At 39.5% G+C, this 13,818-nt stretch overlaps 1 protein-coding gene across 2 annotated transcripts in view; it reads right to left on the bottom strand.

The window, feature by feature from the left end:
* The window catches only part of BRINP3 (BMP/retinoic acid inducible neural specific 3), a 417,681-nt gene that overhangs the window by 107,577 nt on the left and 296,286 nt on the right, over positions 1 to 13,818 (bottom strand). For both annotated transcript variants that reach the window (XM_006127774.5, XM_006127776.5), the window contains exons 5-6: positions 10,569 to 10,674; positions 4,760 to 4,996 (exon numbers count right to left, since the gene is read on the bottom strand). In XM_006127774.5, coding sequence (XP_006127836.3) covers positions 4,760 to 4,996; positions 10,569 to 10,674 — 343 coding nt within the window. The remainder of the gene's footprint in view (positions 1 to 4,759; positions 4,997 to 10,568; positions 10,675 to 13,818) is intronic.

The following is a 13,818-nucleotide window of genomic DNA, read 5'->3' as shown; positions in this document are numbered from 1 at the left end:
ATTCTGGCTTGGGGAAAAGCCGGAAAAAAAGCGTCTAGACTGGTCCGATCCTCCGGAATAAAGCCCTATTCCGGAGGATCTCTTATTCCTACTTCAAAGTTTAATCAAAGTAGGAATAAGAGATCCTCCGGAATAGGGCTTTATTCTGGAGGATCGGGCCAGTCTAGACGCTTTTTTTCCGGCTTTTCCCCAAGCCGGAAAAAAAGCGGCGGACATGTTTATTTAAATCTGCGGGGGATATTTAAATCCCCTGCGGATTTCCCTATTCCCACTTTCAAAATTAGCATGCCCCTTCCGAAAAAGGGGCCAGTGTAGACGTAGCCTTTGTGTTCAGAAAACCAGCAGGACAGTAGTACATTGGGCTACGACTGAAAGGACCCTAGGTTTTAGTTTTGAATGCAACAATGTGTTGTATGACATTATACAACACTTTTCCCTGACCACCATCAAAGTCTTGTCTAATCAGAGTCCAGATTCAAAAGGACAACAAAATACAAGGACTCTGTATCCCCTTATGCCCTCAAACAAAATGAAATGAGATGTTGGCTTGAGGAAGGAGGACAGGAATTTCCCTTATTTTTGTCAGGGAAATTAAATATCAGATATTTAAATTGGCCTCTTCATTTATGATAATTTTTCTGACATATGTTATTTACATGTGTTAAATAATATCTTCTGTGTTTCAGAATATCCAAAGCATTCATATTGTCTCATAATAACCAGTTTCATTAGAAAGCAAAGAAGTAACATTTCTATTAGAAGCGTTTTTCAAACAGTAATGTGATTTATGCAGACTTTGTCATTTCCCATAGAAATGCCACTAACTTCTGTCAAACATTGCTACCTTTTTTTCTCACAATTCAGAACAATACCAAATTCAGGATGAACATTTGTCACCTATGTTGTCTGTGCTTTCAATGCATGTCTTATACAAAATATTCTAAAAATATAAGGTGGAAATGTCCAAAGTTTTCAAAAGGATTTAGACACCTATATTGCCTACATTTATTAAAATAAATTCAAGAGAGGATTATGTGAGGGGTCAAGGAAAATGGCATAATGGAATTCCTATAACAGCATATCTATTTTCATATTGTTTAAAGCAGTGTTTCTCAACCAGTGGTACAAGTACCCTCAGGGGTACTCAAGAGAAGTCTGGGGGGGGGGGGGGGATGTCAACACTACTGAAATTTGGAGCTTTATTATTTTTGTACTTTTTACACCCAAAAAATTAATTGCCCATCTAAGGCAATTAAGTTGTTTAAACAAATGTGTTGCAATGGTAGAAAAAAAATTGTGTGTCTGAAAACTGTAGGTATTGGGGGTACTTATAATTATTTTTTTGAAAAAGGGGTACTTTATAAAAAAGGTTGAGAAACACTGGTTTAAAGAATAAGCTTAGCAATAATTACCAACATGCCACATTAATGTTAAAAACTGTCAATACCGTAATCTCAAGCATAGCTGAAGTCCCCCCCCACACACTTTTTTTTTTGTAACTATAGAGCTCCACTGTCGTTTATTTTTTTCTTGGAATTATACTCAATGCATGGTAACATTGTGCTGCGAGTGGATTTAACTGCTTTCCTGCCCCATTGATATGTATAGTAATCTCATTTCAAGATACTGAAAGCTATAAAGCTAGAGATCATCAAATTCAGACTTAATCACAGTGAGTCATAAATTTGTGAGGATGAAGTATCCTGCTTTACAGTATTGATTTTTAAAAAGGGATATATTTGCAACTAAGTTAAACTGTACATAAGTGCTGAAATGTCTAGTGAACACTAAAGCTATAGACCTGGGTTACTTGAAATGATCCTCAGACCCACTCTGAGAAAGCTGCTATTGGGCCACTCGTGTTTGTTTACTTACTGACTCAGGAGCCACAGAGCCTCTGGCTCTCATTGGCTGCATTTTGCTGTTTGCAGCCACAGGAAGCTGCAGGAAGCAGTGGCCTGGATCATGTTGCTTCCTGCAGCTCCCCTTGGCTGCAAATGGTAAACAGCAGCCAATGGGAGCCAGAGGCTGTGTGGCTCTGGAGTAAGTAAGAAAAACAAACAGGAGTGGTCTGGTAGTAGAGTTGGTCCACAGACTACTTTGAGAAACTCTGGAAAGATTTCCTCAATGAGGGGTAATGTTATAAGAGTTATGGAGGTGTTGAATTATTCAAAATAGCATCCCTCTTCCATCACTCAGTATTTTCTGGATGTAGCTTCAATCACTTGCTCTTCATCTATTTTCAAACTTCAGCCATTGTCCATAGATTTTCAGTAATTTTCATTGGAATTTGTAATTAGAACAGACACATGATAAATAACTAAAAAACCTCCTGTTTCTTAACATCTTGTGAAAAGTATTTATTCATCACCACTCTGATGCATCACTGCCTTATTAAACTAAGTCACTTCATTCTTCTCAACCAAGGGGAAAAATATTTAGATTGTAAGCTCTTTTGGGGTCAAGACAACCTTTGTACAGAATCTAGCACAATAGAGTGCCAGTCCTGGGGCTTCCAGGTTGCAGTATAAATAATACTGTTTGGGTAAGATGCAGCAACAGAAGAAAATCTGTAATACCATAGTGGATAGAGGACACGGGAAGACAAATTATTTTCCTGGTAAACTTGTCATTGACCCAAATATCTGAGCCCTGGTCTACACTAGGGAGTTATTTCAAAATAACCCTCCTTAGGTTGAATTAATAAAGGGAACTTCTACACTACCAAGCCCACTATTTCAAAATAATGGGCTGGTTATTTCAAAATCTATACTTTTGCTTTCCCCAGGGAATAACACTAATTTTGTAATAGCTATTTTGAAATGGCATTAGTGTGAATGCTCCAGTGTTGCTATTTCAAAATAATTATTCCCCAGAATAATTTGATTACTTCCCAGTGCTTCCTGTGGCTCTAAATCAAGTTAGTGTGTCCACATTAATAGAGCCTGCCTTGGACTAATTTTGAGGTTTCCCCATAGTATAGACATACTATTTTGATTTTGTTATTTTGGGAGTTATTAAATCAAATTTAGTTATTTTGAAATAATTTCTTAGTGTAAACATGCCCCAAGAGTAAGATCAACATGGCACTGTAAGAAATAGGATTATGTAGCAGCTTTTAGCATATTTATAGTCTGAGACAAAAAAGGATTTTGCTTACTTGTAACTGACTTTCTTTTAGTTTGATTTTGCATTTTCCCACACTGGGAATATGTACTGGATGGACCAGCCTTCTATTATTAGCGACTGTTAGAGCACTTGTGTGGGTCTCTCTTGCCACTAATCTCAGCACTCCCGCAAGTTCTGAGGATGGAGCTAAGAAAAGGAGTGCTGTAGCAATTGTCATTTCACTATAAGGATAGGCAAAATTACTGATGTACAATGTTGAAGGTTTCATTTCAGAAATGTACAAAAGTATCAAAATTGTTTCTATAAACAAACAAATATATGAGTATTTAAATAATGGCTTATTCTTGGCCAGAACATCATGGTCCACGTTTTCCTTTCAGGGTTCTGAGCTGGGATTTTCAAAGGATCCTAAGACAATTAGGCATCCAAATTCCAGTGAAAGTCAGTGGGATGATTGCCAGCTTTTAGGTTTGTTTGAATTTCCCAGCCTCAATTAATTTTTGTTGGTCAAAGAGAAATTAGGGTAGGTGTCAATAAAACAGTGAATATAAAAACATAGTATTCTTAAATCCTCCAATTTATACTCAAGCATTTTAGTGTTCAGTCTTTTTCTCCTCTCGTTTTCTCTTCTTGCATTTGCTTTTTTCCCCCCTTTCAGTCCTGCCACCTCCAAACTGCATCTTTTATGTCTACCATATATTGGATTTTGATCTACAGTTTCTACTTTTCTCTACTCCTCCCTCACATCCCCCTCACATTTTTTTTTCCACCTGATTTTTTTCTCACAAGTTCTCCTTCCTTAACCTGCCAGATGGTTAGACAGCTGTTCCTCATAATACTGAGTGAATGACTTGTGAAAATAGTTGTTCAGAAGCCAGTTTTTACCTGCAATTTCCATTCTCTATGGAACTGAAAGTCCTCGGGATGAGAAAGGAAATGGTGTGTGAAACAAACCATGATGTTTTGACAAAAACCAGTGTGACAAAGTGTTGTGGGGGGAATGAAGTAGAACTAGGCCAGTTTAAACAGTCCTCTTGGGATTGTAGAGAAGTGAGGAGTACCAATTGTTAAATGGATGATTCATCAAGCCCATGTTAATCTGGAGGCATATCCAATCCCCAGTGCTCAGCCCATATATGCCAGCTGTACTGTAAATCTCTAAAGCATTGTGGGCGTAGAAATTGTGGAAAGAATCCTCTACCCAATGCTGCAAAGCCAGAGGTAGGTGGTAGTGAAGGCTGCAGTTCTACAATATTTCTGCTGCAGAAGGAAAGACTTAGAATATCTCTGTAACGTAACCCTCCTCTGATCTATCTCTGCCCTTTCCCAGATATCCATTCACACTACCATCAAAAGGGCCCTAAGAGCTGGAGGTGAGTATTCTCTGAGCATCCTGCCCATATCCATGACCAATTCCACTGCCCTCACCACCTGTTGAAGGTTGGGGTAACACATGTCCCATAAGAATCAAGGAGTTATAATAATTAAGGCCCAGATCTAGCCAAACATGGAAGCATTTGCTTACCTTTAAGCACATACATAGTCCTAGGCATTGTTTACCCATCCCTCATTTTTAAGGAAATTCTGTGATGTTCAGTAACACAAATAGAAATATTTTAAAAGACCGCACCTGACTCTTCAAATTCGCTGTTGTAAGCATTCCAGGTTTCACTTATGCGAAGCAGGGTTTCCTCCATGGCTTGAATGTCCATGTACGGACAGTTGCACTCTGGGAATTTGGGGCCACATTGACACCAGCAATCATTATCTTTGCAAATAAACTCCCCCTCTGAATTGCAGGCAATATAACTCAAAGCAGCCTGCACAAAATGCTCCTGCAGGTATTCAGGCAGGATAAGTTGAAGACCTTTAGAAAAGAAAATGGGAATAATCTCATTGAAATGTGAAATAGGGTTGACCCAAACAGATTCAGCAGTCATAGTGACAAAAACATTTTACAATGAGCAGTCCTGTGGTACCTTATAGACTCACAGATTTATTGGAGCATAAGCTTTCGCTGGCAAAGACCCACTTCGTCAGATGCATGTAGTGGAAATTCCAGAGGCAGGTATAAATATACAGGCATAAGAAAAGAGTTCCAATCAAGAGTAAGGTTAGAGATAACTATGTCAATTCAGTCAGGGAGGATGAGACCCCCTTCTAGCAGCTGATGTGGAGGTATGAACGCCAATGGAGTAGAAACTGCTTTTGTAGTTGGCTAGCCATTCACAGTCTTTGTTTAATCCTAAAGTGACAGTGTCAGATTTGCAGATGAATTGTAGCTCTGCAGTTTCTCTTTGAAGACTGTTTTTAAAGTTTTTTGTTGCAGGATGGCTACTATTAAATCTGCCACTGTGTGTCCAGGGAGATTGAAGTGTTTTCCTACAGGTTAAACAGGTAGACTAACATGACTATCCCTCTGATAAAAACATTTTAAATACAGAGGAAGCTATTTGGCATAATTAGGGCAATTTACCCAGTGTGGCATTCACACTATATAGTATTTTTCCTCTCTCAAGGCTTAACTTCAGATGAATTCTTGAACTCCATCTGAGTTCAGAATATCAGTGGTAACAACATATGCTCTCCAAATAGAGGCTTTACTGGATTTCTTTCCTTCTCAGGCTGTGGTGGGGGGGGGGGGGGGGGGGGGGGGGGGGTTGGGAGAGAAGAAAGATTTAAATTTGCAGTGTTAAGAATTGATGAATAAATAGAAAAATAGCCAGAGTAATAAGGGCTTTTCTTTAAAAAAAAAAAAAAAAAGCAGTGAAATTGCAATCTTTATATCAGTAGTTAATGTAAACTTTGGAAAAATAGACACGGGGAAACTAATTATGAAGCACAGGAGGAAAAAAGGAAACAATCTGGAAAAAAAAGTATGCAGTCACACACTATCTTTAGTAGATCTATTTTATTGCCTTTTTAGTGATGTCTAATCTATTCCAGTTATCAGTCCATGAAGCTGTGGAAACAAATAAGGAAGAACAGAAACGATGAGCTAACCCTACTCCTTTTTAATTCCTCTGCTTATGCTTCATACTTTAATCATTTTAATATAGGTTTTTATTGTCTTACTAGTATGCTACAAAAATACACGATGATTTGTTAACTGTATTTCTACGATGTAGCACAAAATAAAATTGCAGATTTCCAATCCATTTTTCTAAGTGCTGAGAAACTAGTTCTCACTGGAAGTATCTAAACAGGGCACAATCAGCACCTTGCAGGATTTGGCCCTTAGGGCTAGATTCATTATTTCAGGGATCATGTTGACTACAAAAATATTAGATCAGGACCAAACTGATGATCACCAAATGGGTTTCTATGTCTTGGAAGGGATTTTCAAAATGCAGAAGTGAGTTAAGAGTGCAAGTCTTGATGAAGACCAATAAGACTTGCAGTGCAGATTTTCACAGGCACCAATAGGGGTTAGGCCCACACTTCTCATTGAAAGTCTAACTAAAAGTCAATAGGAATTGGGGCTAAGTTCCCCTACCCTTGAAAAAAATATCTCCCTGTGCTTCTAACTTACAGAAACTTTTGAAAATTGCACCCTTGTTCTGGAAAAGTTAAAGTGCAATGCACACTTTCACAGTTAAATACATCTTATTTGTTTTTTAATATATGTAATTAGCCAGAATTCTTGCAACTGGAAATTAATATCTGTTACTATCACATAATTGAGTATTATTTGCATGATGCTAATGGGTAGCATGATTATATGGTAATTACTGAATTCTAATTTAGTTATAGCTGTCAGTCATGCTAGATACAATCTTAAATAACAACAAAATACAGCTGACTACTTTATTAACATTAATCTTTTGGAAAAGATTTAGGACCCGATTGTGATATTCTTACTCTGAAAAGTACCTAACAGCAGGTGCAGTCTGACTGAAATCAGTGGAAATACTTTTGGAGCAAATTGTTTTTCAGTGAAATAAGAGTATCATAATCTTGTCTATTTATTGAATATGCCTTTACTTGTTCAAGTTTTCTGGAAAAAACCTCCTTATTTCAATACATTAATAATAACAATATCGTAACATTTGAAAGTTGAAAGCCATACCACAATGGTTTAAGGACACTGGTGCCATTACAGCTATCTTTGTAGTTGTCCTCTAACTCGTGTCAAATCATGTGAAACTCACTTGTTACTTAGGCATGATTGTAAAAACATGGTTATATTTCTGAAAAGCCTTGAACTTGCAAAGAGAAAAGAAAATCTGAGTCTTTGTTCAATACTCAGGGGCATATTTACAATGAAACACCGTGCCCTGGCACGGGGCCCTCCCAATGACAGTCCAGCACTGTCCAGCCCCCCCCAGTCCAGCCCGGGGTCCAGCAACTCCACCGTCCAAGTCAATTTACAAAGAGGGATGGGGGGGGGGGGGAATAAGAGAGCAGGGAGGAACATTTGACAAGTTCAGCAACATTGACAATTGAAAGTGCCTCTTTACAAAATATTACAAAAATTGATTATTTTGTAAAGAAAAAGTATAGAAAGGAAACTAGCTGAACTTTTTTTCAAATTGAGTAAGTTTCTCCAGAGGACGTTAACTTTCATTTTTCCATTCATGCGTCATCTATACATTTTATTTTTACACATTTTGCATGTTGGTTTTGCAGTCCTCTTACTAAAGGTGCCTCTGCTTATTTTCTGGGAAGACCCTGTGTGCTGCAATCTAGCCTCACAGACTACAATTCCCATGAGCCCTTGGGAAAAACAGGAAGGAAGTGACTCTTGGTGGGAGATGGGGGTCTCTCCAGTGCATGAGAAGAGAGGCCTAGCAGTCTGGGTCTCTGCCTTTGGATTTTGGAACAGAAGGGGAGCCAGGGTGCTGTGGAGGAGTTTGATCCAGTCCAGAGGCTGTTAGAGTGCAACTACAGACTGGGACTAGATGTCTTTGGACCTGGGATCTAGCAGGCTGCTTCTGATAGGCACAGCACAGCGTGAGACTGTAAGTAATTGGGCATTTTGGGGAAAGTGCTGTCTGGGACAGAGCTGCTGCCTAGCTTGGACCCTCATACACACTGCCTACCGAGAATCTCCATTACAGCTGCAGTTCTTCAAGCATAGCCACACAAGCAAGAGTCTGGGACTCTGAGTCCAAGAGTGTGCACACTCTGGGATGGGATCAATATTGGCAGTGCAAATGCTAGATATATAAGTTCCAATTATTGTTGTGCACTTTGTTAGTGTTATTCATTGTTAATCTGTTAAACCCTGTTTCTTTAAGTTAAGTAAAGATTGTTTATTTTAATGTAATCTATTAGATGTACATGATTTGTAGTTGTTCTGGAATTAGATCCAGATTATCGCTGGAATGAGTTTATTCCTGGAGGCTCTCAAAGCACACCAGTAAGTGTATACAAGGCCAGCCAGGGGGGGCACCAGCATTGTATGTTCTTTATGAGCAAGGGACTGCAGCAAGGAGGTGGATAGGGTTTTCCCCAGCTAAACAACATCACCACTGGGGTGCTCAGGATCTCCTTTTATGTTAAAACCATCGGGTGCCCAGGCACATCTGTGAGTGTGACCTGCTCCGGAGTAACCCGGGGAGGAAAAAGAGGGTTAAGGTTTAATGCAAATACAAGCTTTCATCTAGACCAGAAGTTCTCAAACTGTGCTCCGAGAACTCCATTCAGGTGGACTGAGGAAAGGTTGCTATCTTAGTTTTATAAAGCACTCTTATCCAAAGTACTTTGCAATAGTTAGCTAATGGTACAAACAATATTTGGAAAGATCATTAAGTTGTCCACTGAGACCCTCAGTAATTTTCAGCAATTTTTCTGTGAAAAAAAAAGTTAGACTACAAAAACAATCCAGGTACCTCATTTTATTTGCATTTACTTCTTATTACTTATGATATAGGAGGGGAATAAAGAAAAAAAGAATGAAAAATGGGGAAGGACAGGAAGAGTGAATTTTCTTTTTCTTGGCTGGGGACGGGGGAGGGGAAAATGAAGCTGAGCTCAGGGCCCCACCAAATCTAAATCACCACTGTCAACATTGCTACCTTAAATATAAAATGGTTTAAGCATCAGTAATGTGATTTTTTTAATAGTAAACCAATGTCAAATATCAAATCTCTCTGTGCAGTAATAACTAGTTTTCTAACTACTTTATTGACAAACATCAGTGATTGAAGACCATTCAAAAATGGCAAACTATTTCTGAAGACATAGTGGAGGAAGTGAGCCCCAACGAAAATAAATTCAAAACTGTTTTATACTTTAAAAATCATGTAATGTTTAATTTATGCTCTCCTTGGTGTCCTCATAAAAAGCTAGAGAGACAGACAGACATAGTTTTTTAAAAAAAAAAAAAGATGTGGACTTTTTATGTTATATTCTGCCAATGTATGTCTGGATACTGAACATATTTAATACAAATAGCAATTGAGCATCCCAGTTGCAATTAAGGGGTCTACTCACACATTGGCAGCAAGTATTTGCAGGCCTAAGCCTTCATTTGCACAATGAGCCAACTCTTGTTCCCTTTACATGCCAAGAAAATCCATTCATGTGATTGGGCCTGATCAAATGAGTAAAACAACTACAATTACATCTGTTACCTGAAATGATACTGAGCCTTTGTATACAGTACTTCTTTGATAATTGATAAAAGCAATGATTAATGGATAGATTTTGCCACCTTTGCTGTTGGAAGATATTACATGAGTAGATTTTTTTCAAACCATTTAATCCCCTAAAAATGCACGTGAGCACTTAATGGGGTTTTTCAGAAGTGCTTATGCAGGATAGATGCTTCAGTTTCCTAGATTTGTAGTGGGTGTTGGGCACATAACCTATGTAGATACTTTTACTTTAGACACTATGGTCTAGATATTAAAAAATATTTAAGCACCTAAAGATGCAGATACCTAGTCTGATTTTCAGAAGAGCCTAAGCAGGTTAGTTACCTAACTCTTGTTGATTTCTACTGCAATTAAATTGCCTAACAAGCTTATTTTCTTTCAAAAAATACTGTTAGTCACCTTAATACTAAATCTGGCTCCAAGTGCCTATATATCTAGGCATCTAAAAGCCTTTACAGCTCTGGCCTTTACTCTTCAACTAGTCTCATTAGTTTCAATTGACTGCTCAGAGTGAGCCAGGATGTTATAATGGGTCTAAATGTCATTTCCTGTTCAGTATAAACTCTGGGAGTTTTGGCTAGGTAGAGAGTGCATACATGATTGATTACTAAATAAGGCTGTAAATGTTAATGGCTTTACATGATTTTCTGATCAGTAAAATTCTGATTGCTTCTAATTCCCATGCAACATGAGTTACTGAGATTTCCTCCACTTTTCCCAGAATGCACTCATTGGGCAGAAAATTAGGGAAATGAACTTTTATGAGGGAAAGAGAGGTTAAGATAAAATAAATATTTCCTGTTCCATAAAATATTAACAAAATTGTACCTTACATACCTTGTAACTGAATCTTATTTTCAGGACTCTGAACCAGAACAGAACTGACAGAATCTAGGTTGTCATAGTTACTGCAGCCAAGAGGACCAGTCCGGGTTTCTGTTACCTAATGGTAAAGGGAATGGAAAACCATTGCTACATTATAGAAACCAATTTATGATGTTAAGAGTTTGTTTAATGAAATTCCTATCAGCAGGTTGTACATTTCAGATGCTGATAGTGCAACATTCTCTCATCAGCTAAAAGTATAAACTATGAATACTTTACCATAACAAGAGATTATTTTATTTTATTTAGCTTTATCATTCCAACAACTTAAGGCATAGCTGAGAATTAAAGTGAATTCACTATAAATTAGACTATTGCTTGCACCAAATTTAACTTTCACACAAGTGTAAAGCTATTGCAAACTAATCACTAGAGATCTGGGCTTTATTCTGGTTTTACTCATTCCAGTCTTACCCAAGACTAACTCAGCTAATTTCAGTGGATACATACCAGATTCAATTTAACTTACAAGAAAATAAGGTTTTTTTAATTCCCTTTTGTGAAGTATTTTTACAATAGCTCCTGAACTTGCTGGATGTCTTTCAATTAGGTGCTGATCTAACTTAAGGTCAGGCTCCTATAGAAATTCAAGCTGTTGGTAATCAGAGGCACCAGTGAAGCCAAAGTACAAAGTCATTCACAGCTGAACTGATCAAAGCAAGATAATTCCAGATGGGGGTGTATGATGTTCAGGCACTACAAGGAAAGAGATGGGACTAGGGACATGACATTTATTGTGTACGTTGAAAACACATACTATGTTAAGGGCTAGATCATGACTTCAAACAAAGCCAAGAGTAAAGGGCGGTATCTAAATCAGATCCCCAGCAGCAGCCCTTTGAGGCAAGGAGTCACAATCACAATCACTCCACTCCTTAGCAAACAGGAGCTGGTAACTTACCTCTTCATTTTTACCACCTGAGCTTCTCCAGGGGCAATGACTCCTGCCCCCCATGGGATAGATTGTAAACTGACAATTATGCCTTTAACCCATAACTGAGGCGGGGAACCTTGTAAGAAAGCTGTTCTTGTGATGTCTGTTCCCCTGCGTATTTCTACTTCCAATTCCATCTGACATCCTGATGCACATGAACTGTTAGCTTCTTCATTAAACTGGACTCTTTTTTTTAATCAAAAGGGTGCAAATTAAGTTTAAGCCAAAAATTCACGTTGTGTCATTTCCAAGTTGTTTTGTCTGTCACTAAATGGACCACTTTTGCTTTAGAAATTGATGCATTTAGTAGTTAATTCCTGCAGTTAGCAATTTGTTTTTCTTAATCACAGGCATGGAAAGAAAAAGCTAATACTGTATAATTCAGTTTTATTTACAGGTTAGGAACCCCAACTAAAATAAAATAAAGTCAATGCATACAAAACAAAAACATAAAAGCTTTGTCTAGACTGGCAAGTTTTTCCGCAACAGCAGCTACTTTTGCGGAAAAACTTGCTAGCTGTCTACACTGGCCGCTTGAATTTCCGCGAGAACACTGATGATCTCATGTAAGAAATCAGTGCTTCTTGCGGAAATACTACGCTGTTCCTGTTTGCACAAAAGTCCTTTTGCACAAAAGCTTTTGTGCTAAAGGGCCAGTGTAGACAGCTCAGATTTGTTTTGCGCAAAAAAAGCCCCGATTGTGAAAATGGCGATTGGGGCTTTTTTGCACAAAAGCATGTCTAGATTGGCACGGACGCTCTTCCGCAAAAAGTGCTTTTGCGGAAAAGTGTCTGTGCTAATCTAGACGCTCTTTTCCGCAAATGCTTTTAATGGAAAACTTTTCCATTAAAAGCATTTGCGGAAGATCATGCCAGTCTAGACGTAGCCAAACTGATTTGTATGGAGATTAATTCATTACTGCACAGAGGCCCCTTTACATTAGTTCTGTCAGTGCAAACTTGTCAGTCCCAGGCCCTGGGGATTCCTCTGCTATTGGAGGTTCAGTAGTTGTAGTTGTCTCCATGCCACTTCAGAGCAAAAACCCTCCATCAAGGAGATGGGGATTACCCCTAACATGATTATGGAAGCATCAGGAGTTGCTTTGCTCAGGTTTGGATGGGGCTATTATGCTGCTTAGCTACCATTACTCTATAATTCTGAATTGGACCAGAGAGGCTGTTAGCAACTGGGTATGAGATTGGGTAGAATCTCAAAGTTCTCTAACCTGCACAAGGAAGCCCCAAATACCTCTACGATAGAGAAAATGCAAAGGTTGTGTAAAGTTACCTTCTCGCTCTACACAAGTCTTGCTCCAAGCTTATATCAGGTGCAGTAGTGAACTGTGCTTTGGAAGGTTTTTGTTTTTGTTCTGGCTTTCCATCTCTGAGCAGACAGAAAGATTAAGCAGAAACTTGATCAAAAGTAATACAGGCAGTCCCCGGGTTACGTACAAGATAGGGACTGTAGGTTTGTTCTTAAGTTGAATTTGTATGTAAGTCGGAACTGGTACATATTGTAGGGGAAACACTAGCCAAACATTTTTTTTAGTTTTGGATAGCATAGGGAAAGGTTAACTCCCCTTTAATATTTGTTTTGCTGTCTGTTCCCCTGTTCAGAAGATTTCACATCTATTTCTGTCCCTGTGACAAACTCAGGACTAAAGGAGTAACTCATCAAATACCAAACAGCTCTGCACCATGCTTTGAGCTAATAGCTTTATTTCCACACATCACCCAGGGTTCTAGGAGGAGGGTCCTTTTTTTGCTAACACAATGAGGCCAGCACTTTGTTTTGGTGGAGTCTTTGTTTGCCCAGGGAGCCCAGCATGTATAGGGGGAGGAGGGGCGGAGAGGCTGCTTTTGTCTGCTGTTCGGCAGCCTGTTGCTCAGGGGAGGGGGCAGCCTGTTGCTGGCAGGGGGAAGGGGGGAGGCGTGCAGGATGCGAGGCCGCGGGGGGAGGGAGGGCAGCGGGCGTGGGGAGGCACTTTTCCTCTGCCCGGCAGCTCTGCGGGATCCCTGTCCCTGTGGCCAGCTGCTGCAGGCAGAGGCCAGTTGGAGCCGGCAGAAGAGGAGGAGGAGGTGGATTCTAGGACCCAGGTGAGCAAGCCCCGGGGACGCTGCTGCGCTCCGGGAGCCCGGCATGTATAGAGGGGAGGAGGGGCAGAGAGGCTGCTTTTGTCTGTTCGGCAGCCTGTTGCTGGCAGGGAGGTGGGGGGGGGGCAGCGGGCGTGGGGAGGCACTTTTCCTCTGCCCAGCAGCTCTGCGGGAC

Source organism: Pelodiscus sinensis, chromosome 9, assembly GCF_052426305.1.
Source record: "Pelodiscus sinensis isolate ZL-2025 chromosome 9, ASM5242630v1, whole genome shotgun sequence".
Classification (NCBI taxonomy): domain Eukaryota; kingdom Metazoa; phylum Chordata; order Testudines; family Trionychidae; genus Pelodiscus; species Pelodiscus sinensis.
This window is presented reverse-complemented; position numbering and strand designations above follow the sequence as displayed.